Consider the following 23,024-nt stretch of genomic DNA (forward strand, 5'->3'; position numbering starts at 1 on the left):
ATGACATGGAAGTAGGAGGGAGAAATTGTTGTGATGACAATATTTGGACTCTGAAGCTGATAGGTTGATTAAGTAGGTAAAAATATTGCAAATGCATTATAACACAGTATGTGAGATCATGCACTTTCTATGTGGATCTATATGGAGAGAGAGACTGCAAGTGAGTGAGATTTAGAGGAATCTATCAGTTCTCAGATACTTATCACAAGAGGTTGCAGGACTGTTAAGAAAGCAGATCCTGCTGAAGGGTCTTGGCTTGAAATGTCAACTGTTTAATGCTGCCTGGCCTGCTGAGTTCCTCCAGCATTTTGTGTGCGTCGTTTGTGGGGTATCAGCCTTTACTGGGTGAAGTTCAGACATTGGAAAGTATTGTTACAATTGTACAGGTGAGGTTAGACCTGAATTATTTTTCACAGTTTTGGTCTTGTTATTTAATACAGTCTATATTGACATTGAAGATAGTCAAAAAGAGATTCACTCCCTTTGGCTAATTTCTTGGAAGAGAGGATTGTTTTGTCACTGGTGGCTAAAGTAATTAGATCTATATTCTTTGGAGAATAAGTGGTGAACTTCATGATACATAAAAGATTTTAAAGAGGGCACAATAGAATTGATATTGAGATGCTTTCATATGTGGGAGTGCCTTGAATACGGAGATGTTGTCACAAGATAAGGGGTCAGTCATTTAAAACTGAGGTACATAGGAATCTTTTCACACAGAAGGTGGTAATCCATAGAAATTTGTGAAGACTGGAAGACTGAGGGCATTTAATGTTGACTCTATGGAGAGGATAAAGAATCGACGTTTCAGGGAAGGGTCATCTCTGTATTTCTCATGGTAGATGTTCCCTGACCTGCTAAGGTCCTCCAGTATTTTGTGTGTATTACTCTGGGTTTCCAGCATTGGCAGAATCACTTATGTTTATTTAAAGAGAAAGGAATTATATTTTTGAAAGATCAGAAAATTGTAGGCTATGGAGAACCAGCACAGAAGAGATGAGGTCTGGGGTAGAACAACCACAATCACATTGCATAGTGAGGCTACTCCTAATTTCTTACATTTTTTCTGACTTTATTTAATATTTGTCTGTTCACAGGATATAGACATCTCCAAAAATGCTTGTCTTTGAGTGGCCTAGATCTTAATAAGCAGTTCGGAGTCAATACCACTGACAGGTCTGGAGTTACATTTAGGCCCAGACCAAATGACGATGGCAGATTTCATTCCTACAATATTAATGAGCTAATTTTTTTTATATAATAACCCAGGATCTTTGTGATTCAATTTCAGAGTTTGATGTCAATCCAGATTAATTTAATTAATTGAATTTAAATTCTCCAGCTGCCACAATGGAGTTACATACACATCTGGAGATTGACTCTCAGCTCATCCAATAACTTAAACAATGTACTACCCCCACCTCTTTGACCCTGGTCTTACTCAGCTGTCCTATTAGGCTCTATTGATGGATTATTAGCAAATTCACTTGAGAAAATCTCCGATCTTGGGAAGCTTCACCATGCTGAGGGCATTATATAAATGCATGTTACTGTGACTGCCTACGTATTTCACTGATGCTGAGGTTTCCTTGGAAACCAAACGTTCAACTTAATTTGCATTTAACAATAGTCATAACACAAAAGCAATCAGGCCCTGCTAATTCTCCTATAATCCAGTAGCAGAACATTGCTTTAAGTTAAATATGTAGCCCAATTATGATCTCTTAATTACAATATAAACACTAGACATTATGAAATTTGAACTGCATTCACTGAAAGGAAGGTTCAATTATGAAAATTAGATTTGTTAATGATTCTCTTACTGAACATCAAATGTATGAAAAATTTAGATTTAACAGAAATTTCCAGAAGTACATAAGTTTTCATGAACATACTATTTTGTTATCAAACCAAGTTTCTATCATCAGTTATGGCAAAATAGAAGGTGCTTATAATTGGGAGAATGAAGAGATGTGTTGTTGGCAGTGGAATGATTTGCAGGGACATACTGACCTGTCTCCATACTTAATTTGCCTTGAACCCAGCTCTGCTTGCCTGAAGGTTCCTCTGATACCTTATCCAAAGTTGGTCGACAGATGACCCCTGGAGTTTGAGAGCCACTTCCTTCCTTCTTAGAGGGAGTAACCGTGATGACGTGCTTGTCAGCAGTGGTTGGAGACTGGAAGGCATCCCCAACTCCGGACAATAGCTGTGGGTCTGGTTTGAGTACTTTCTTCTGATATGTTGACTGAGAGGGCCTAGTCTCTGGACTTGACTGCTTGTTGGGAGAGGCAGGTGATGTGGAAATTGAGACATTACCTGGAACGTGGAGAGAGAAGGTCACCTCTACAGTATGTCCAACAGGCGTGCTAGCGTTCTCCCGAGCTGCACTTGTACTTGGACTTGGTGTTGTTTTCTGTGCGCTGGCGATGCTCGATACATTGCCAGATTCTGCTGGCTTCTTTATATCCCGGTTTACAAGTGAACTGTGAATTTGCTTGAGATCTGAGGGTCCGAGACTAAAAACAGAAAACATTCCATTTTCAATCGTGATTATATTCATTCCACATCCAGTGCCCTTAGTTACAGGGATTAAAAGAAGGAATTGTGCATGCAGTCCTCCACACCTGCTAACTCATTCAATCAAATTATAGCCAATATGGATCTGAACACCCACTTGTGACCCCACCTCCCCACTTATATTCCTCATTCCACTGTGGATCCTGTCTGAAAACATGCAAGAAATGCCATGGAGTTAGCGAGAGTCCATCTCCAATCCCCATACAGGACTTCCCAGGGACCTGGGAGCTAATTCTTTCCAACTGGGAAGTGTGGAAGATCCCTCTTACATGAGGATCCAGTGGCAGGCATTGTAAAGGTGCTGGCTATGACAAAGGCAGCAGTTAGAAGCACAGAAAATACACATAGCCCTTGCCTGAGGTCTCTACCTTCTACGTAAAGTGGTCAGTGTGATATACGGTGGATATTGAAGGAGACACTGGACATTGAGCATGAGAAGTGTTGCCTCATGTTGCAGCTGCAGAGAGCGATAAGCCTTGTGATTCACATTAACATCTGAGTTCTCAGGGGAAGGCTTTTATTACATTCCCTCAATCTACAGGGATTCTGTGATCTCTATTTCTGTTTCAGCCGGTGATCTGTGCTGGGGAGGTACCATGCCCTTGCCTTAAGTCAGGAACCTCAGTCACCTTTTTAACAGTGCATCAGTAGTGGCTGCGAAGTTCTATATGAACTAAACTACAGGCATAGCAGCCCAGGTGAAGTGTAAAGTTGGGCTGAATTTCCTGATTTAAAACAGAGCAAATATGACATAGCTTTTCAGTATTTTGCATTCAAACTTACAGACCAAAGTAATTGACCAAAGTGCAGCTTAATTCTAACACTTTGTGTGGAAGATTTTACAGTTTGTAAAGGGAGCTAAGCTTTTCTTTGCAACGGTTTCAGTAGTTAGGACCAATGAGTCAAACAGTAGATCAATTCTCAATGCTTGCACATCAGTAAGGCTCTCTCAGGAAATGTTACAACTTCATGGAAGAAGATCAGTTCAAAGTAAAACTCCATGTTAATAGATGCTATTGAATTACCCTTTCAGAATTAGCAAACATTCAGCTGCAGTGATTGCCTGGTCCCTGCCAAAATTATGCTGAGGTTAAACATTAGCCATAACTTACAGGGTAATGCTTACTAGGAGTCAAGAAGCCTTTGGGCTCCATCTCTCTCTCCAGGCCTGCACATCCAGCACAGTGCGGAGGCAGTAGAAACTGGACGAGTATTGACTGCTGCTTTTTGTTTGCATGTGGCTTTTTGCTCTTGTTCTGTAACTTGCTGTTGATCTCTGAGTTATGCTCGGCCAAGTTGCTCTTCAAGGTCTCAGTCTGAAATGGAAGAGGTGCTGGGAGGCGAGCATTGATGGAAGCTCACATAGGCCTACTTCAGTACCGTGTGCGGCCTAAGTCCTTACATGCTACTGCACGCAGTGAAGGGCACTTTTCCAGTCTATTCTCCAGATGGCAGGATGTGGCAAGGTACCATCTGGGGTGTAGGTGGAGATCAGGGCCAGGGAACTGGTACAGGATCAACCAGACAGAGCAAGAGATTGTACTTGAGTGGTGGCTGCAGCTTAGTGGGGACGGTGGGACTAAGGTCAACACCGGAGGTCAAAAGGAAGTGAGGAATTGCAGTGGGCAGTGGATTCATGCCCAAGGCTGAAGGTTGGGAGTATATTGGTGAGAGTAGATCAATAGTTGGGTGGGGACAGTCATGAAGGTCAGTAGTTCAGCGGTGGGGATGGGATCTAACACAATGGGTATGTTTTGTAACTTCAAGGGATCTGAATCAGGCCTGGTGAGTGGCCACTACCACCCAAGAGCTACAGGTACATGTCCATAGATGTGGGAGTGGTATGCAGGACTGAGGCAGCAACACTAAATGTTGCTCCCCACACCTATCTATGGGATATTATCCATCACATCACATTCATCCCTGGATTAATACATCAGAAAGATGTAGACCCAATGGAAAAGAGTTGTTTATTTAGGACTTCCAGAAATCCATGGTTTTGTGGGACTTCCAGAAGTCCACAATGTTAACAGGAGTCCCAAACGTCTACGTTTTTCCTTTGCAAATGGTTCCTCATGGCTTATCGGTGCCAGTGGTCACAACAATGATTCAATTCCTGCCACTGTCTATAACTTTGTAGATTCTCCCTGTGCCCGCGTGGGATTCCTCAGAGTGTTCTGGCTTCCTCCCACATTCCAAAGTCGTACCGGTTAGGGTTAGCAAATTGTGAGGCATTCTATATTGGCAAAGGAACCATGGTGACACATTTGGGCTGTCCCCCCCACCAGCACATCATCGGACTGCGAAGGTCGTTGGTGCAAATGGCACGTTTCACTGTATGCCTTCACGAGGAATTCTGCAGAGGCTGGAAATTCAAGCAACACACATCAAAGTTGCTGGTGAACGCAGCAGGCCAGGCAGCATCTCTAGGAAGAGGTACAGTCGACGTTTCGGGCCGAGACCCTTCGTCAAGACTAACTGAAGGAAGAGCTAATAAGAGATTTGAAAGTGGGAGGGGGAGGGGGAGATCCGAAATGATAGGAGAAGACAGGAGGGGGAGGGATGGAGCCAAGAGCTGGACAGGTGATTGGCAAAAGGGATACGAGAGGATCATGGGACAGGAGGTCCGGGAAGAAAGCTAAGGGGGGGGGGGAACCCAGAGGATAGGCAAGAGGTATATTCAGAGGGACAGAGGGAGAAAAAGGAGAGTGAGAGAAAGAATGTGTGCATAAAAATAAATAACGGATGGGGTACGAGGGGGAGGTGGGGCATTAGCGGAAGTTAGAGAAGTCAATGTTCATGCCATCAGGTTGGAGGCTACCCAGATGGAATATAAGGTGGCTTGCCCTGTATCTCTGGGCTACTCTTACCCCAGTGCACTGCAGCTGGCAAAGATGCAATCCAATCAGGTTAATCTTGCTTGATTCTGTGGGTCACATCGGGCTACTGCCTGAGTTGGTGAGTTACAGCAGCAGGGAAATTCCACTGATTAAGTCAGTTATGCAAGTGACATAGGCGAGTGGCCAACTAAGACAAGGTTAATGATCCAGCAGGTCATTTCTGGTCCTCACTGCCCTACATAAATCATTCATATTTCTACAGTGAAGTGAGCTGAACTGGGATGCACTGCCTGAAAGTGGGTATAAAACCGCAGGAAAATGATGCAGGACAAATAGTAAAGAGGGACAAAGAAATGTCAGATGAACTTAATACGCATTTTGTGTCAGTCTTCATTGTGGAGGACACTAGCGATGTGTGAGAGTGTTAAGGGGCATAAGTGACTGCAGTTACTATTGCCAAGTGGAAAGTGCCTGGGAAGCTGAAAGGTCTGAAATTAGATAAATCACCTGGACCAGAACGACTACACTCCAGCATTCTGAAAGTGGTAGCTGAGGAGATGGTGGAGGCATTAGTAGTGATGATGTTTGAGTCCATTATTTAGGATGAGATTTCAGGGTCCTTGGAGGCACATGATAAAATAGGCCAAAGTCAGCATGGTTTCCTTAAGGGGAAATCTTGCCTGACAAATCTGTTGGAATTCTTTGAGGCAATAACAAACAGAATGGACAAAGGAGAGTCAGTGCATATCATTTGCTTGGATTCTGACAAGGCCTTTGACAAGGTGCCACACATGAGGCTTCTTAAACAAATAAGAGCCCATGGTATTACAGAAAAAAAATACTAGCATGGATGGAAGATTCACTGATTGGCAGGAGGCAAAGAGTGGAAATAAAGGGAGTCTTTTCTAGTTGGCTGCCAGAGACTAGTGGTGTTCCATAGGAGCCTGTGTTGGGACAGCTTCTTTTTATGCTATTTGTCAATGATGGAATTGATGACTTTGTGGCCAAGCTAGCAGACAATATGAAGATTGGTGGAGATGCAGGTAGTGTTGAGAAAGCAGAGAGGCTACAGAAGGACTTAGATGGATTAGGAAAATGGGCAAAGAAGTGGCAAATAGAATACAATGCCGAGAAGTGTATGGTCGCACACTTTAGTAGAAGAAATAAAAATGTAGTCTATTTTCTAAATGGAGAGAAAATTCAAAAAGCTGTGGTGCAAAGGGATGTGGATGTCTTCATGCAAGATTCCCTAAGGGTTAATTTGCAGGTTGAGTCAGTGGTAAGGAAAGAAAACGCAATGTTAGAATTCATTTCAAGAGGTCTAGAATATAAAAGCTAGGATGTAATGCTGAAGTTTTGTAAGGCATTGATCACACTGCACTTGGAGTACTGTGCGCAGTTTTGAGCCCCTTATCTAAGAAAAGATGTGCTGGCATTGGAGAAGGTCCAGAGAAGGATCATGAGAATGATTGCAGGAATGAAAGGGTTAATGTATGAGGAATGTTTGATGGCTCTGGGCCTGTATTCACCAGAGTTTAGAAGAATGAGGGGAGATCTCAGTGAAACCTATCCAATATTGAAAGGCCTAGATAGAGTGGATGTGGAGAGAATGTTTCCTGTAGTGGGACAGCCTAAGACCAAAGGATACAACATTAGAATAGAGGGACATTCACTTAAAACACAGATGAGAAGGAATTTCTTTAGCCAGATGGCAGTGAATCTGTGGAATTCATTTTCACAGATGGCTGTGGAAGACAAGTCATTTAGAGTGGAGGTTGATGGGTTCTTGATTAGTCAGGGTGTCAAAGATTACAGGGAGAAGGCAAGAGAGGGATAATAAGTCAGCCATGATGGAATGGCGGAGCAGACTCAATGGGTTGAATGGACTAATTCTGCTCTTATGTCTTATGGTCTTATGAATGGCTGGTAATTAGCAGATCCAGCAACCCAGATCAGCTGTCAGGGGTAATTGAAGATATTTATAACTTCTTCCTACATCAACTTGAAGTTCTCACCTTCTTTAAGAAGACCACTATCATCCCAGTATCAAAGCAAAGAGCAGGTAACATGCTTTCATGACTGCTGCCGCTGGCTCTGTCATCCACCATTATGAGGTGCTTTGAGAAGCTGGCCGTAGCGCACTGTCTCCAGCGTCTGAGGAACTTCAGTTCACTGAAATTTGCCAGCTGTCTGGAGAATTCAGTGGACTGTATTCTAAATTTAAAATGCAGTTCAGAATAATAGTCTTCATGGAGCTGCAGACTTGGTTTGGTTGCAAACTAGGAAACATCCGATTCGCCTGAGATGTCTGCATATGCATGAATGCAGATCAGACACAGTGGTGATTAACACTCATTTTGGGTGTATTGGTATGAAGATCTAGATGTTTGAAAATTATGTGCAACTCAAAGGAAGCATTATGAATGCCTTGTATTTATAGAAATTGTCCTGTTGTTATCGTTCTACTCTAACATATAAAAATGTGATGTAATACTGGGTCAGAGAGCCTCTATCCAGAGTGACCATAAAGGCTGTCAGCTTGTGTGTGCCGAATAAAGACTTTTGCATTACCAGTATCGTGTCTCTCTAGTGGCGTTCATTGCCAGTCACAACACTGCCAAACAGGTCCACGGCAGGCATCATCTCCCTGGCCAAAAGGTCATCTCTGGAGCATCTGGATAATAAACCTGGGACTCAACAGCTCCTTTTCCAACTGTATCCTTGACTTCCTAACCAACAGACTGCAATAAGTAAGGACAGGAAGCGACATCACCTCCACAATTTTTCTCAACGCTGGTGCCCTACCGGGCTATGTCCTCATTCCCCTACTTTGCTGCCTATGCTACTCAGAACTGTGTGGCCAGATTCTATTCTAACTCCATCTACAGGTCTGCAGATGAGGTGGGATTCATCTCAAATAACAATGAGTCAGAGGATAGAAAGGAGATAAAACCCTAGTGTTATGGTGTCATGGCAACAATCTGTCCTTCAATGTCAGCAAAACAAAAGAACTGGTCATTGGCTTCAGGAAGGGAGGCAGTTCACAAGTTCCTGCTTACGTTAACGATGCTCAGATTGAGATGGTTGAGAAGTTCATATTCCTAGGAGTGAACATTATCAATAGCCTTTTCTGGTCAAACCACCCAGACTCAGTGGTGAATAAAGTTCACCAGTACCTCTACTTCCTCAGTGGCTAAAGACATTTGGTATGTCCCCTTTGACCCTCACCAATTATTACAGATGCACCACAGAAAGCATCCTATCTGGATGCACAATGGCTTGGTATCGTAACTGCTCTGCAAGAAACTACAGAGAGTTGTGAACACAGCACAACACATCAAGAAAACCAATCTCTCCTCCATGGACTCTATCTACACTTCTCGCTGCTTTGGTAAAACAACCAACATAATCAAAGACCACACTCACCCTAGACATTTTCTCTTCTCCCTCCTCCCATCGGGCAAAAGATACAAAACCAGAATCTCCCATTCCAGACCGTGATGCACCTAGTTGCTCAACAGCACCTCTTTAGCCAAGAAAGCACAACAACGTCTCTGCTTCCTGAGGGGACTGAGGCAAGCGAGGCTTCCCCCCCTCCCCCCGCCGCCCGACCACCCATTCGAACGAATTTTTACAGGAGCAACATTGAAAGTGTTCTAACCAGCTTCATCACTGTCTGATAGAGGAATTGCAAAACATCTGACCACAAGACCCCACAAAGTATTGCGAGAACTGCTGAGAGGGTCATTGGGGTCTCGCTTCCACCCATCCGAGATATTTGACAGGAGCACTGTGTATACAGGGCCTTTGGCATTGACAAGGGTACCTCCTACCCATCCTACAATCTCTTTGACCCCCTTATCACCAGGCGGTAAAGTTCATAGCATTAGGACAAGGACTGTTAGGATGGGAAACAGCTTCTTCCCCCAGGCCATGAGACTACTGAACTCCCTGTCACCACCCAGGTCTCATCACGCATGAAGTGTAATACTGTTTACTTTTTAACTTGTGTTGTAAATGCACCTTATGCTAAGTGTCAGCCTTCTGAAATACAATTTATTATTTGTTAATTTATTTGTTGTGATATTACTTTATGTGTTGTGTGAGAGATATATGTACTGGGTTGTGCACCTTGGTCTGGAGGAATATTGTTTTGTTTGGCTGTACACTCAGACCCTGCATAACGCTACCTGCATAGTGCTACCCCGCATAACACTACCCCACATAGCGCTGATTCGTTACAAAGCAGTTCATCAATTCTTCATTGAAATTATTAAAAATGATAAAAATTCATTCTAAGCAACACTTAAAGCCTCTTGAGCGGCCACCATTACTGTAAACATTCAATCAGCCAATGAGAGCGTGTTACATACGCTCTGAGCCACTCACAGCTAATTACGTATTAGTTCACAATTTGCCTCATCCGCCAATGTAAACGTCTTGGTCCTTCACCAACTTATTCCATTTCTTCGCCCATAATGTCTGGAAAATGGCCTGCAACTTTCAGTGAGGGTTGTACATGTAAGATGTCTAGGAAAAATATTGGCATGGATGTGAAACTGCAAGTGATATAGTGTGAGGATGTTAATGATGGCGATGTTGAAGAGTTACTGCATTCTCACAGTGAGAGCATTCATCACTATGAGCTTTGAGAATTGGCAGAGCAACACATCCTGAGTGAATCTGAGGACACGGATGGAGAAGAGGAAACACTAGCAAGAAACCTCACCACAAAATTCTTCTGCACCAGCATCACCATGATCACACAAATCGTGGACCAGTTCACCGATAATGACCCTGACTGGGAGTGAAGCAGTAGAGCAAAGAGAGGAGTTCTCGGTATGATTTCCTGCTACCGAGAACTGCTTCATGAGAGGAAACTTAAGAAAAGGCAGTCAAATCTTGACGCCTACTTGACGAAGAAAGCAAAGTTAGAGGAGGACCCACAGCCCGGTCCCTCCCCTAAAATGTAACCAGCACCTGGTTGCCTTCGCTGCTGCTGCCATGTGTTGCTACTCCGTTGATGCACGTTCGGCCTATCTGTGTGTTTGTTACTCCACAAATTACTCGGTATACATAAAATAATGTATCATATATCGCAGGTTTGATTTGTTTTATCAAGAACACATGTCCATTTTTGTAGTGCTATATTGATCCCGCAGAGTGCTGATTTACGTAGTGCTCCACCTCCGAGGAATACATCCTCAGTGTCAAGTGGGGTCTGAGTGTGTACATTGTATACAGTTGAATGACAATAAACTTAAACTTGAACTTTAACTTGACTTCAACAGAAAGCATGTAAAACGAGGCTCAAGGACAATGCCACTCTTGTGCATTAAAGTGAGCTGTTGACCTCACACTCTGCCTTGCCTGTCTGCTTTGTACAGAAACACTATCTTCCCCATTCTGTTATTAGCTTTGCCCTGTGTTACTTCATTGTACTAACTTGATGAAATGATCTATGTAAGTGTCTTGCAAAGTTTGTCACTGTTCATCGGTAATGGGACAATGACAAACTTATTTATCAATATTGTGTCAGGGAAATAAGGAAGTCAGTAATAGACATACAGTAGCTCTAGGCCAATCAGCCCCTCTGCCCACATTACTATTCAATGTTAGTATGAACAACCTTTCAGCTCAATTCTACAATACTGCACTAACTTCAATTCGCTTGTTTCTCTGAATATTCAAAATCAGTCACTCTTTCTTAAATATACTAAGTGACTGAGTCTCCAGTGACCTCTTGCATAGAGAATTCCAAAGATTGGCATCTCCATCCTCTCAAATCTCATCAGGATTTTGTATCTTCCAATGAGATCGCCTAAATTCTTGCCCAATCTGCTTAATCTCTCCTCATTTGCCAAACGTGCATTGAATAAGCCAACTTGGTGAATTTTCATTGCACATCCTCTATCACAGATCAAAAGTCCAGACCAGTATATTGTCTTCCACAGGCAGTCACACCTGGGTCCTGTATAACTGAGATGGCATCCTTGATCTTGTACTCAAATTCTCTTAGAATAAAGACCAACATAAACTTCCTAATTGCTTGCAGTATTTCTATATTCATTTCCAGTGATTATTGTACAAGAACAGTTAGGTCTCTCTATACATCAACACCAGTCATTTCTCACCATTTAAAAATACTTTGCCCTTTTATTTCTGTACCACTTCCACATTAAATTCTCTCTCCCATTCACTTAATCTATCTATATCACCTTAAAGCCTTTGCATCCTTATCACAAACTACACAGCTGCCCAATTCCGTATCAGCAGCTGACAGCAGCCTAGCATTCCCAATGGTCATATAACCACCAATCACTCCAAAGACAACAACCCTGTTACCAAGTCAGTGGGCAGGAAACCCTCACTCCATCTTTCAATCACTCTGGCTGAAGCTATGCCTGTGTCTGCCCACCTCCAGGTCAGCTGACAGCCACTAAACATTCTCATTGGTCAAAAAAAACATCAATCACTCTCAACCCAGAACGTGACTGTCCATTTCCCACCATAGAGGCTGCCTAACCTGCTGTTCCTCCAGCTCCTTTGTGCGCCAGTCATTCTGACTGTACTGACACCTGTGTCAGCCAATCTTCAAGTCAGCTGACAGCCAAAAGGACTTTCCCTTTTGAACTCTGGCATGGGAAGATCTTACCAGGCGGAGGAAAAGATTCAAGAAGATGCTTGAAACCCCCTTGATAAAATGCAACCATGCCCACCAATTCCTGGAAATCTCAAGACCTACAACTGCTTGAGTAGAGAAGGATTATCCAGGATAACATTGAGAACTATGAGTCCATTTATCAATGAGCCCAATGTAAATGGCAGCAGGAGCATGCAGACTATCCACACAACCATCCTATCAGCCAGCTGCTGCCCAACCTGTGGAAGAGTCTGTAGTTCTGACAATCAAGTCATCAGTCACAACAGGATCTTCTAAGCCAGAATGGAGGCAAACTCATGGGATTGCCTAAGGTGAAGCAGGTGCATGGCCCCCTCATTCAAATTACTAATACAGAATGCATACTGTCTGATTCCCTGCAGCAAACCCCCTGATCAGAGCCTTTGCTTTCCATCAAATAACTAACACTCCATTCCCACCAAAACCTCCCGTGTTGTCTGATTTTGTTTAAAACCTCTCATATAGCACCTAATCGAAAATTTCTGAAATCCAAATACATCATATCTACCAGTTCACCCTTATCTACCCTTCAAATATGGGACTACCTGAGCAGATCTTTAAAAAACAATCAAATCACTTCCTTCTGTCCTGCACTGTTCTAGGATTCAATCACATAGCGCTATACAATGTATCTGTCAAAGCCTCCATCCAACAGGTGGCATTATCTTTTTATAAGGATCAGATTCAGTATTCAATAAATGGAAAACAGAAGGGCTAAGTATTACAAAACCTTGAGATAAGGACAGGAATTGATGTACTTTGCAAGTGTTAGAAAAGAAAATGAATCCATCTACAGATCATTCCCTTAAATCTGGATGGAAAATGTGTCCTCAGGCCATAATCTTTCTGATGTACAACAGATAGGGTTCCTTTTGTCCTCACCTACCAACCCACTAGCCTCCGCTTCCAACACATACTTCTCCATAACTTTCACCATTTTCAACAGGATCCCACCACCAAGCACATCTTTCCCTCACACCCCCTCACATTCTGCTTTCCACAGGGAACACTCTCTATGTGACTCCTTCGTCCACTCATCCCTCCCAACGGATCTCCCTCGTGGTGCTTATCCTTGTAAGCGGGACAAGTGGCATACCTACCTCTACACCTCCTCCCTTACCTCAGGGCCACAAACAGTCCACCTGGAGAGGCAACACTACACTTACGAATCTGTTGGGTTCATCTACCGCATCCAGCACTCCCAGTGTGGCCCCCTGTAGATCAGTCAGACCCAGTATAGATTGGGAGACCATTTCGATGAGCACCTACACTCCATCCACCACAAAAAGTTGGGATTTCCTGGTGGCCACACATTTCAATTCTAATTTCCATTCCCATTCCAGCCTCCCCTATTGCCATGATGAAGCCACACTTAAGCTTGAGGAGTAACACCTCCAACCTAATGGCATGAACATCGATTTCTCTAACTTCTGGTAAATTTCCCCTCCCCTCTCCTCCTCTACTCACCATTCCTGTTTCCCTCTATCACCTTATCTCCTTACCTTACCTGTCCATCGCTTCCCTCTGGTGCTCCTCCCCCTTCCCTTTCTTCCATGGTCTTCTGTCCTCTCTTATCAGATTCCCCTTCTCCAGCCCTGTATCTCTTTCACCAACCAACTTCCCAGCTCTTTACTTCACCCCTCTCCCTCTCAGTTTCACCTATCACCTCCCACCTTGTGCTTCTTCCTCCTCTCCCCCCACCTTCTTACTCTGACACCTCACCTTCCTTTCCAGCTTTGATGAAGGATCTCTGCCTGAAACGTCAACTGTTTACTCTTTTCCATAGATGCTGTTTGGCCTGCTGAGTTCCTCCAGCATTTTGTGTGTGTTGTGATAATAAGTTGTGTTCTGTTTCTCGGGGTATTTGCTGGAAATGGACCACACTTACATGTCAGTTAAAGACCACCCACAGGCACATTGTTCATCACACCCCAATTTCCCTCTTAAAGACGTATCAATGCAAGAAACACAAATGAATTGTAAGTTACCCTGGCATTATTTTTAAAGACTGAACGTTATTTTGCATTTTGTCGGGTCTACTGTATATCGGGAAAACTTGTGCACACTTGCAGATAGCTCCTGCCCCCTTGTCATGATTTCTCAGCTGCGTACACTGGGGAACCATAGTATTTCTTTTGTGGGGAAACCTAGAACCAGGAGTCATGGTTTAAAAGTAACTGCTGCCATTTCCATTAGAATGAAGTGTTTTTTGTTTCTGTCAGCTGGCTGTTTGTCCTTAGGATGCTCTCCTTCAAGGGACAGAGTCTTTGAATATTTTTAAGGCAAAGATAGAGGATTCTGAATATAAAATGGGGTGAAAGGTTACAAGGGGTTGAGTTCCAGATCTGGAATATTGATATTTTCTTTTATTATTGTCACGTGTACCAAAGTGCAGTGAAAAACCTCTGCAAGGCATCTATATAGATAATTTCATCGCAACAGTTTCAAGTAGTTCAAGGGAAAACAGTAACAGAAAGCAAAATAAAGTGTTACAGTTAGAGATACAATTAGATCGGCTGTGATCTTACTGACTGGGCAGTAGGTTCAAGGGGCTGAATGGCCTAACTTTGTGTCATACTTTTGATATAGTGTCTCCCATCCAAACCTAAAACTGTCTGGTCTCTGACATCAAGCTTATCAACTAGCATTGATTCAACACAGAACATGTTTACAATCTTGTGATCATTCTTCTGTTCCAAACAAACGCTTCTTTATTAACTTAAGCTCACAACAATTAAAGTCACAATTAAAGGCCATAGCAATTTCATTATCCTCTTCAGCCATTCCATTATCATTCAATAACTTCAAAAATTAATCTTGGTGCCGTGATTTATTACCCAAGCAAACTTCAAAAACAAGTCTATTTTTTTCCTAATAATGAATTCACAAAGGCTTACTGTGTTCTCAGAGTAGTATGGAAATTTTCTCTTGAATGTCTGACTAAAAAGAATTCCAGCTTTTTGATTCAATAGTGTTCTTTGTTCATAGCCCCTTTCTTATTGAGTGTCCTTAAAATAGTCATAGCCACAGGAGGTAGTGGGGATAAGCTCCACAAGACCGTAAGATAGAGGAGCATTTGGCCCATCGACTCTGCTTCACCATTTTGGCATGTCTAATCCATTTCCCTCTCAGCCCAATCTCCTGCCTTCTCCACATATCCCCTCATGCCCTGCCTAATCAAGAATCTATCAATCTCTGCCTTAAATATACCCCATGTTTTGCCTCCACAGCCAAGTTCCATAGACTCACCACTCTCTGGCTAAATAAATTCATTCTCTTCTCTGTTCTAAATAGACATCCCTCTATCCTGAGGCTGTGCTCTTGGATCCTAGACTCACCCACTATAGGAAACATCCTCTTCATGTTCACTCTAACTAGGCCTTTCAACATTCAATAGGTTTCAATAAAACCCCCACACACACACACCTTCTGCTCAATTTCAGCAAGTACAGGCCCAGAGCCAACAAAACTCGTAATATGACAAGTTCTTCATTCCCAGAATCATTTTCAACAACCTCCTTTGAACTCTCTCCAATGTCAGCACATAACTTTCTTAGGTAGGGGACCCAAAGCTTCTCACAATACTCCAGTGAGGTTTCGTCAGTGTTTAATAAAGCCTCAACATTATATCCTTGCTTTTATATTTCAGTTCTCTAAAAATAAAAGTGGACATCACATTTGCTTCCTCACCACCAACTCAACCTACAAATTAACCTTTGGGAATCCTACAGGAGGACTGCCAAGTCCCTTTGCACTTTAGATTTTTGAATTTCATTTCCATTAAGAAAATAGTCTACCCTTTTGTTCCTTCTACCAAAGTGCAGAGCCATATACTTCCCAACACTATATTCCATCTGCCACTTCTTGAGCCATTCTCCTAATCTGTCTATGTCCTTCTGTAGCCTCTCTACTTCCTCAAAACCACCTGCCCCTCGACCTACCTTTGTATTATCAGCAAACTTTGCAACAAAACCATCAATTCTGTCATCCAAATCATTGACATATAATGTCAAAAAGAATGGGTCCCAACACAGACCCTAGTGGAACACCACTAGTCACCAGCAGCCAACCAGAAAAGGCTCCCTTTATTCCCACTCTTTGTCTCCTGCTGTTCAGCTAATGTTCTATCCACGGTAGTATCTTAGAATCAGAATCAGGTTTAATATCACGAACATATGTAATGAAATTCAGAAGGTTTTCGGCCCGAAACGTTGACTGTACCTCTTCCTAGAGATGCTGCCTGACCTGCTGTGTTCACCAGTAACTTTGATGTGTGTTGCTTGATTTTCCAGCATCTGCAGAATTCCTTGTGTTTGCGTAATGAAATTTGTTAACTTTACAGCAGCAGTACAATGCAATACATGATAAATATAGAAAAAAACTGAATTACAATAAGTACGTATATATATTTGCATGGGTGTTGTGCAATAATCTGGAGGTGATAAGGTTAAGGAGCCCTTAGGGAACAGTGATCACATTATGATTGAGTTCACTTTGACATCTGAGAAGGAAAAAGTAAATTCCAATGTGTCGGTATTCCAGTGGAATAAAGGGAATCACAATGGCATGAGAGGGGAACTGGCCAAAGTTGACTGGAAAGGGACACTAGCAGGAAGGACAACAGAGCAGCAACGGCTGGAGTTTCTGTGAAAAATGAGGGAAGTGCAAGACAGATATATTACAAATAAGAAGAAATTTTTGAATGGAAGAAGGACACTACCATGGCTGACAAGTGAAGTCAGAGGCAAAGTAAAAGCAAAAAAAAGGGCATACAATAAAGCCAAAGCTAGTGGCAAGATAGAGGATTGGGAAGATTTTAAAAACTTACAAAAGGAAACTAAGAAGGTCATTAGGGAGGAAAAGATGAATTATGAAAGAAGCTGGTGACTAACATCAAAGAAGATACTAAAATCTTTTTTTTAAGTATACAAAGTGTAAAAGAGAGTTGAGGGTAGATATAGGACCAATAGAAAATGACACTGGAGATATTGTAATGAGAGATACAGAGGAACTGAATGCATATTTTGCATCAGTCTTCACAGTGGAAGACATCTGCAGTATACCAGACATTCAAGAGTGGTAGGGAAGTGAAGTATATGCAGTGAAAATTACGACTAAGAAGGTGCTCAAGAAGCTTAATGGTCTGAGGGTGGATAAATCTCCTGACCTGATGGAATGCACCCTCGGGTTCTGAAGGATGTAGCTGGAGAGATTGCGGAGGCATTAACAATAATCTTTCAAGAATTGATAGATTCTGGCATTGTACCGGATGACTGGAAAATTGCAAATGTTACTCCTCTATTTAAGAAGGGTGGGAGGCAGCAGAAAGGAAACTATAGACCTGTTAGCCTGATATCAATAGTTGGGAAGTTGTTGGAATCGATTGTTAGGGATGAGATTACGGAATACCTGGAGGCACGACAAGATAGGCCAAAGCCAGCATGGTTTCCTGAAAGGAAAATGCTGCCTGACTGACCTACAGCAATTGTTTGAGGAAATGACAAGCAGGGTAGACAAAGGAGATGCAGTAGATGTTGTAAACTTGGATTTTCAGAAGGCCTTTGGCAAGGTGCCGCACATGAGGCTGCTTAGCAAGATAAGAGCCCATGGAATTACAGGGGAGTTACTAGCATGGGTGGAGCATTGGCTGATTGGCAGAAAACAGACAGTGGGAATAAAGGGATCTTATTCTGGCTGGCTGCTTGTTATCACTGGAGTTCCACAGGGGTCGGTGTTGGGACCACTGCTTTTTACGATGTATGTCAATGTATTAACTGTGGGATTAATGGATTTGTGACTAAATTTGCCGATGATACAAAGATAGATGGAGGAGCAGGTAGTGTTGAGGAAACAGAGCCTGCAGAGAGACTTAGATAGCTTAGGGGAATGGGCAAAGAAGTGGCAAATGAAATACAATGTTGGAAAGTGTATGGTCATGCACTTTGGTGGAAGAAATAAACAGGCAGACTATTATTTAGATGGGGAGAGAATTCAAAATGCAGAGATGCAAAGGGACTTGGGAGTCCTCATGCAGAATGCCCTAAAGATTAACCTCCAGGTTGAGTCAGTGGTGAAGAAGGCGAATGCAATGTTGGCATTCATTTCTGGAGGTATAGAATATAAGAGCAGGGATGTGATGTTGAGGATCTATAAGGCACTCGTGAGACCACACTTGGAGTACTGTGTGCAGTTTTGGGCTCCTCATTTTAGAAAGGATATTCTGGCATTGGAGAGGGTTCAGAGAAGATTCACGAGAATGATTCCAGGAATTAAAGGGTTACTGTATGAGGAATGTCTGGCAGCTATTGGGCTGTATTCCCTGGAGTTCAAGAGAATGAGGGAAAATCTCATAGAAAGATTTCAAATGTTAAAAGGCCTGATCAGATTAGATATGGCAAAGTTATTTCCCATGGTAGGGGGTCTAGGACAAAAGGGCACGACTTCAGAATCGAAGGACATCCAATTAGAACAGAGATGCGTAGAAATTACTTTAGTCAGAGGGTGGTAAATCTGTAGAATTTGTTGCCATGAGCGGCTGCAGAGGCCAAGTCATTGGGTGCATTTAAGGCAAAGATGGATAGGTTCTTGATTAGCCAGAGCATCAAAGGGTATGGGGAGAAGGCAGGGGAGTGGGGATGACTGGAAGAATTGGATCAGCCCATGATTGTATGGTGGAGCAGACTCGATGGGCCGAATGGCCTACTTCCGCTCCTATATCTTATGGTCTTATGCATATTAAATTGTTAAATTAAAATAAGTAGTGCACAAACAGAAATAAAAAAGAGGTGAGGTCGTACACATAGGTTCAAAGTCCATTCAGAAATCAGATGGCAGACGGGAAGAAGCTGTTCCTGAATCACTGAGTGGGTGCCTTCAAGCTGCTGTACCTCCTTCCTGATGGTAACAATGAGAAGGGGGTATGTCCTGAGTGGGAGGCATCCTTAATGATAGACACCCTGCCTTTCAGAGGGACCACTCCTTAAAGATGTCTTGGATACTACAGAGGCAGGTACCTATGATGGAGCTGGCTAAGTTTAGAACTTTCTGCAGCCTACTTTGATCATGTGCAGTAGGCAACCCCCCCCCCCCCCATTCCAGATGGTGGTGTAGCCAGTTAGAATGCTCGCTACAGTACATCTGTTGAAGTTTTCAAGTGTTTTAGGTGACAAACCAAATCTCCACAAACTCCTAATGCAATATACCTGCTGTCTTGCCTTCTTTATAGCTGCATCGATATGTTGGGACCAGGTTAGATCCTCAGAGTTATTGACACCCAGGAACTTGAAACTGCTCGCTCTCTCCACTTCTGATCCCTCTGTGAGGATTGGTTCATGTTCCCTCAACTTACCCTTCCTGAAGTTCACAATCAGCTCTTTGGTCTTATTGACATTGAGTATTGAGTACAGGGTTGTTTCTGTGACACCACTCAACTAGCAGGTATATCTTGCTCCCTCGTCACCATCTGAGATTCTACCAATGATCAGCAAATTTACACATGGCATTTGAGCTATGCCTGGCCACGCAGCCATAGATAAAGAGAGTATAGCAGCAGACTAAGCACACATCCTTGAGGAGCGCCAATGTTGATTGTCAGCAAGGTGGAAATACTGTTACCAACTTGTACAGATTGTGGTCTTCTGGTTAGGAAGTCGAGGATCCATTTGCAGAGGAAGGTACAATGGACCAGGTTCTGTAGCTTTTCGATCAGGAGTGTAAGAATGATGGTGTTAAATGCTGAGCTATAGTCAATGTACAGCATCCTGATATAAGTATATTATCTTTATTATAGGTATAGTATCTTTCCTGTAAAACCATGGGCTCTTAACTTGTTAAGCAGCCTCATATGTGGCACCTTGTCAAAGGCCTTCTGAAAATCCAAGTACACAACATCCACTGATTCTCCTTTGTCTATCCTGCTTGTTCCAACAGATATGTTAGGGAAAAATTTCCCTTAAGGAAACCATTTCTGACTTTGGCCTATTTTATCATGTACCCTGAAACCATCTAACCAACCACTGAGGCCAGAAGAACAGACCTATAATTTCCTGTTTTCTGCCTCTCTCTGTTCTTGAAGAGTGGAGTAACATTTGCAATTTTCCATTCTTCAGAAACATGCCAGAATCAATTGATACTTGAAGGATCAATAATAATGCTTCCACGTTCTCTTCAGTGACTTCTTTCAGAACCCTGTGGTGTACACCATGTGATCCAGGTGACTTTTCTACCTTCAGATCTTTCAGCTTCCCATGAACCTTCTCCCTGGTAATGGTAACATCACACGCTTCAACCCCCTGCCACTCTCGAACTTCTAGCCTACTGCTAGTGTCCTGCACAGTGAAAAATGATGCAAAATATTTATTCAGTTCATCCACAAGCTCCTTGTCTGCCATTACAACCTCTCCAGCATCATATTCCAGTGGTCCGATATCTACTCTCCTTCTCTATCACATGTTATTCATCAAAATAAAGTTTTGGTATCCTCTTTAATATTATTGGCTAGCTTACTTTCATATACCATCTCTTCCTTCTTTATGACTTTTTAACTGCCTTTTGTTGGTTTTGAAAAGCCTCCCATTTTCTCACTAATTTTTGCTCTATTATATGCCCTCTCTTTGACTATTATGTTGGCTTTGACTACTCTTGTCAGCCATGATAATGTCATCCTGCATTTAGAATACTTCTTCCTTTTTGGGATGTATATATTTTATGCCTTCTGAATTGATCCCAGTAACTCCAGCGATTGCAATTCTGCAGTCATCCTTGCCAGTGTACCTTTCCAATCAATCCTGGCCAGCTTCACTCTCATGCCTCTGTAATTCCATTTACTCCACTGTAATACTGACTTTAGCCTCTCCTCAGCTTTCAGGGTGAATTGTTTTATATTATGGTGACTTGTCCCTAAGGGCTCCTTTAGCTTAAGTTCTCCAATCAATTCCCGTTCATTGCACAATACCCAATCCAGAATAGCTGATCCCCAAGTGGGCTCAGCCACAAGTTGCTCTAAAAAGCCATCTCGTAGGCATTCTACAAATTCCTCCTCTTGGGATCCAGCACCGACATGATTTTCCCAATCTATCTGCATATTGAAATCCCCATGACTGTCGTAGCATTGTCCTTTTGTTATGAATTTTCTATCTCTCATTGTAATTTGTAGATCACATCTCTACTTCTGTTTGGGGGTCTGTATATAATTCCCATCGGGGTCTTTTTACCATGTAGTTCCTTAGTTCTACTCACGACGATTCAACACCTTTTGACCCTATGTCACCTTTTTCTAATTAATTGTTTTCTTTTTTTAACCAACAGAGTCATGCCACCCCCTCTGTCTACCTTCCTGTCCTTTTGATACAATATATATCTTTGGACATCAAGCTCCCAGCTATAATCTTCTTTCAGCCACGATTCAGTGATGCCTACAACATCATACATGCCAAACTGTAACTGTGCTACAAGTTCATCTACCTTAATCAGTGTACTGAGCACTTTCAAATATATATTACACCCTTTTTGATTTTGTCCACCTTTTACAATGTAGCTCATCCAGTTGACTGCAATATTGCCCTACCATCAGCCTCTCCTTACTAGCAGTCTCACTCCACACTGCCTCTGTTTGTAAACCAGCTACCTCATCCTTAGCTCAATCACTCTGGTTCCCACCCTCCTGCCAAATGAGTTTAAACCCTCACAAACAGCTCTAGCAAACCTGCCCGCAGGGATCCCCCTGTGCGATTACACGACTGCTCTGTAGAGAGAGTTAAGTGCACCAAGTTCCTGGGAGTTCACGTCATGGATGACTTCATCTTGTCCCTTAATATCATCTTTGTGAACAAGAAGGTATTGCAGCACCTCCTCTTCCTGAGGAGATTGAGGCGTGACACACCCCCGCCCCCCCATTTTAACTTAATATTATTGGAGCATCATTGAGAGCAGTTGAGAACCGGAATCCCTACTAAGGACTATGAGAATAGCTGGAGAAACATTGTCTCGTTTCACAGTATGCATGTATATCGTTCAATTACAATAAACTGGACTTGACCTGACTTGATATTGGTCCCCTTCAGGTTCAAGTATAACCCATCCCTTTTGTACAGGTTGAACCTTCCCCAGAAGAGATCCCAATGATCAATAAATCTGAACCCCTGTCCCCTGTATCAGTTCCTCAGCCATACATTCATCTCCCTCTACCTATTAAATGCTCCAATGGTGTGTGTCTCAAATAGCCTCTGACAACCAGTTCAAGCTCCTGACCTTCAAATGTGGCTTAACTACTAAGACTGGCAAAACCACCTCTACTGATAGGAGAAGGGGCAAAGGCAAGGTACTGATGCCTTAAAACCAGTTGCTTTGGGCAGATGGGGCTCATCAATCCTGGTTAGCAACTCATCTTGGAGAAGGAAATCTCTGATCTCAAACTTCCACCGCCTTGTGGCTGTACCCACTCATATGGAAGGCTTCAGGAGTAGACCCCAAGGAAAAACCTGAAGCTGGAATCCCTAAAGGCAGTCTTACGTTGAGTTCAATGCTGACTGGCATCTCCTGTGACACCTCCGGTGCCAAACTGTATCGATCTCTACCGTTCCTTTGGATTCATCAGCTGCATGGAGAGAGGGATCCTGCTCTCCATATTGTAGTGTTCTGGCTTGCATATCACCTAGACTGCTAAGGCACAATTTCCATGGTCAACAGGCCTCATGAATCCACTTTACATCAAAGTAAGTGTAGGAGGGACAATGCATGGAATCAATGAAATAAATAGCTAGGAGTCCCTCCAAGTAGCAAGGCTCCAAATGGAACCATTCAAACATCGGCCACTCACAGTGAGCCCTCACATCATTCCCCAGCTGAGCTGACTACTTAAGAACACAAGCCAATGCTTCCCACCTTAGTAAAGATATTCAGCAAGGAGACAAAAGATTTGCATT

The 23,024-nt window shown here is 42.8% G+C and overlaps 1 protein-coding gene across 2 annotated transcripts in view; it reads right to left on the minus strand.

Moving 5' to 3' along the window:
* The window catches only part of micall2a (mical-like 2a), a 110,026-nt gene that overhangs the window by 22,023 nt on the left and 64,979 nt on the right, over window positions 1-23,024 (minus strand). For both annotated transcript variants that reach the window (XM_063058666.1, XM_063058668.1), the window contains one exon: window positions 2,014-2,519. In XM_063058666.1, the coding sequence (XP_062914736.1) occupies window positions 2,014-2,519 (506 nt within the window). The remainder of the gene's footprint in view (window positions 1-2,013; window positions 2,520-23,024) is intronic.

The sequence above is a fragment of the Mobula hypostoma genome, chromosome 9, assembly GCF_963921235.1.
Source record: "Mobula hypostoma chromosome 9, sMobHyp1.1, whole genome shotgun sequence".
NCBI classification, from domain to species: Eukaryota; Metazoa; Chordata; class Chondrichthyes; order Myliobatiformes; family Myliobatidae; genus Mobula; species Mobula hypostoma.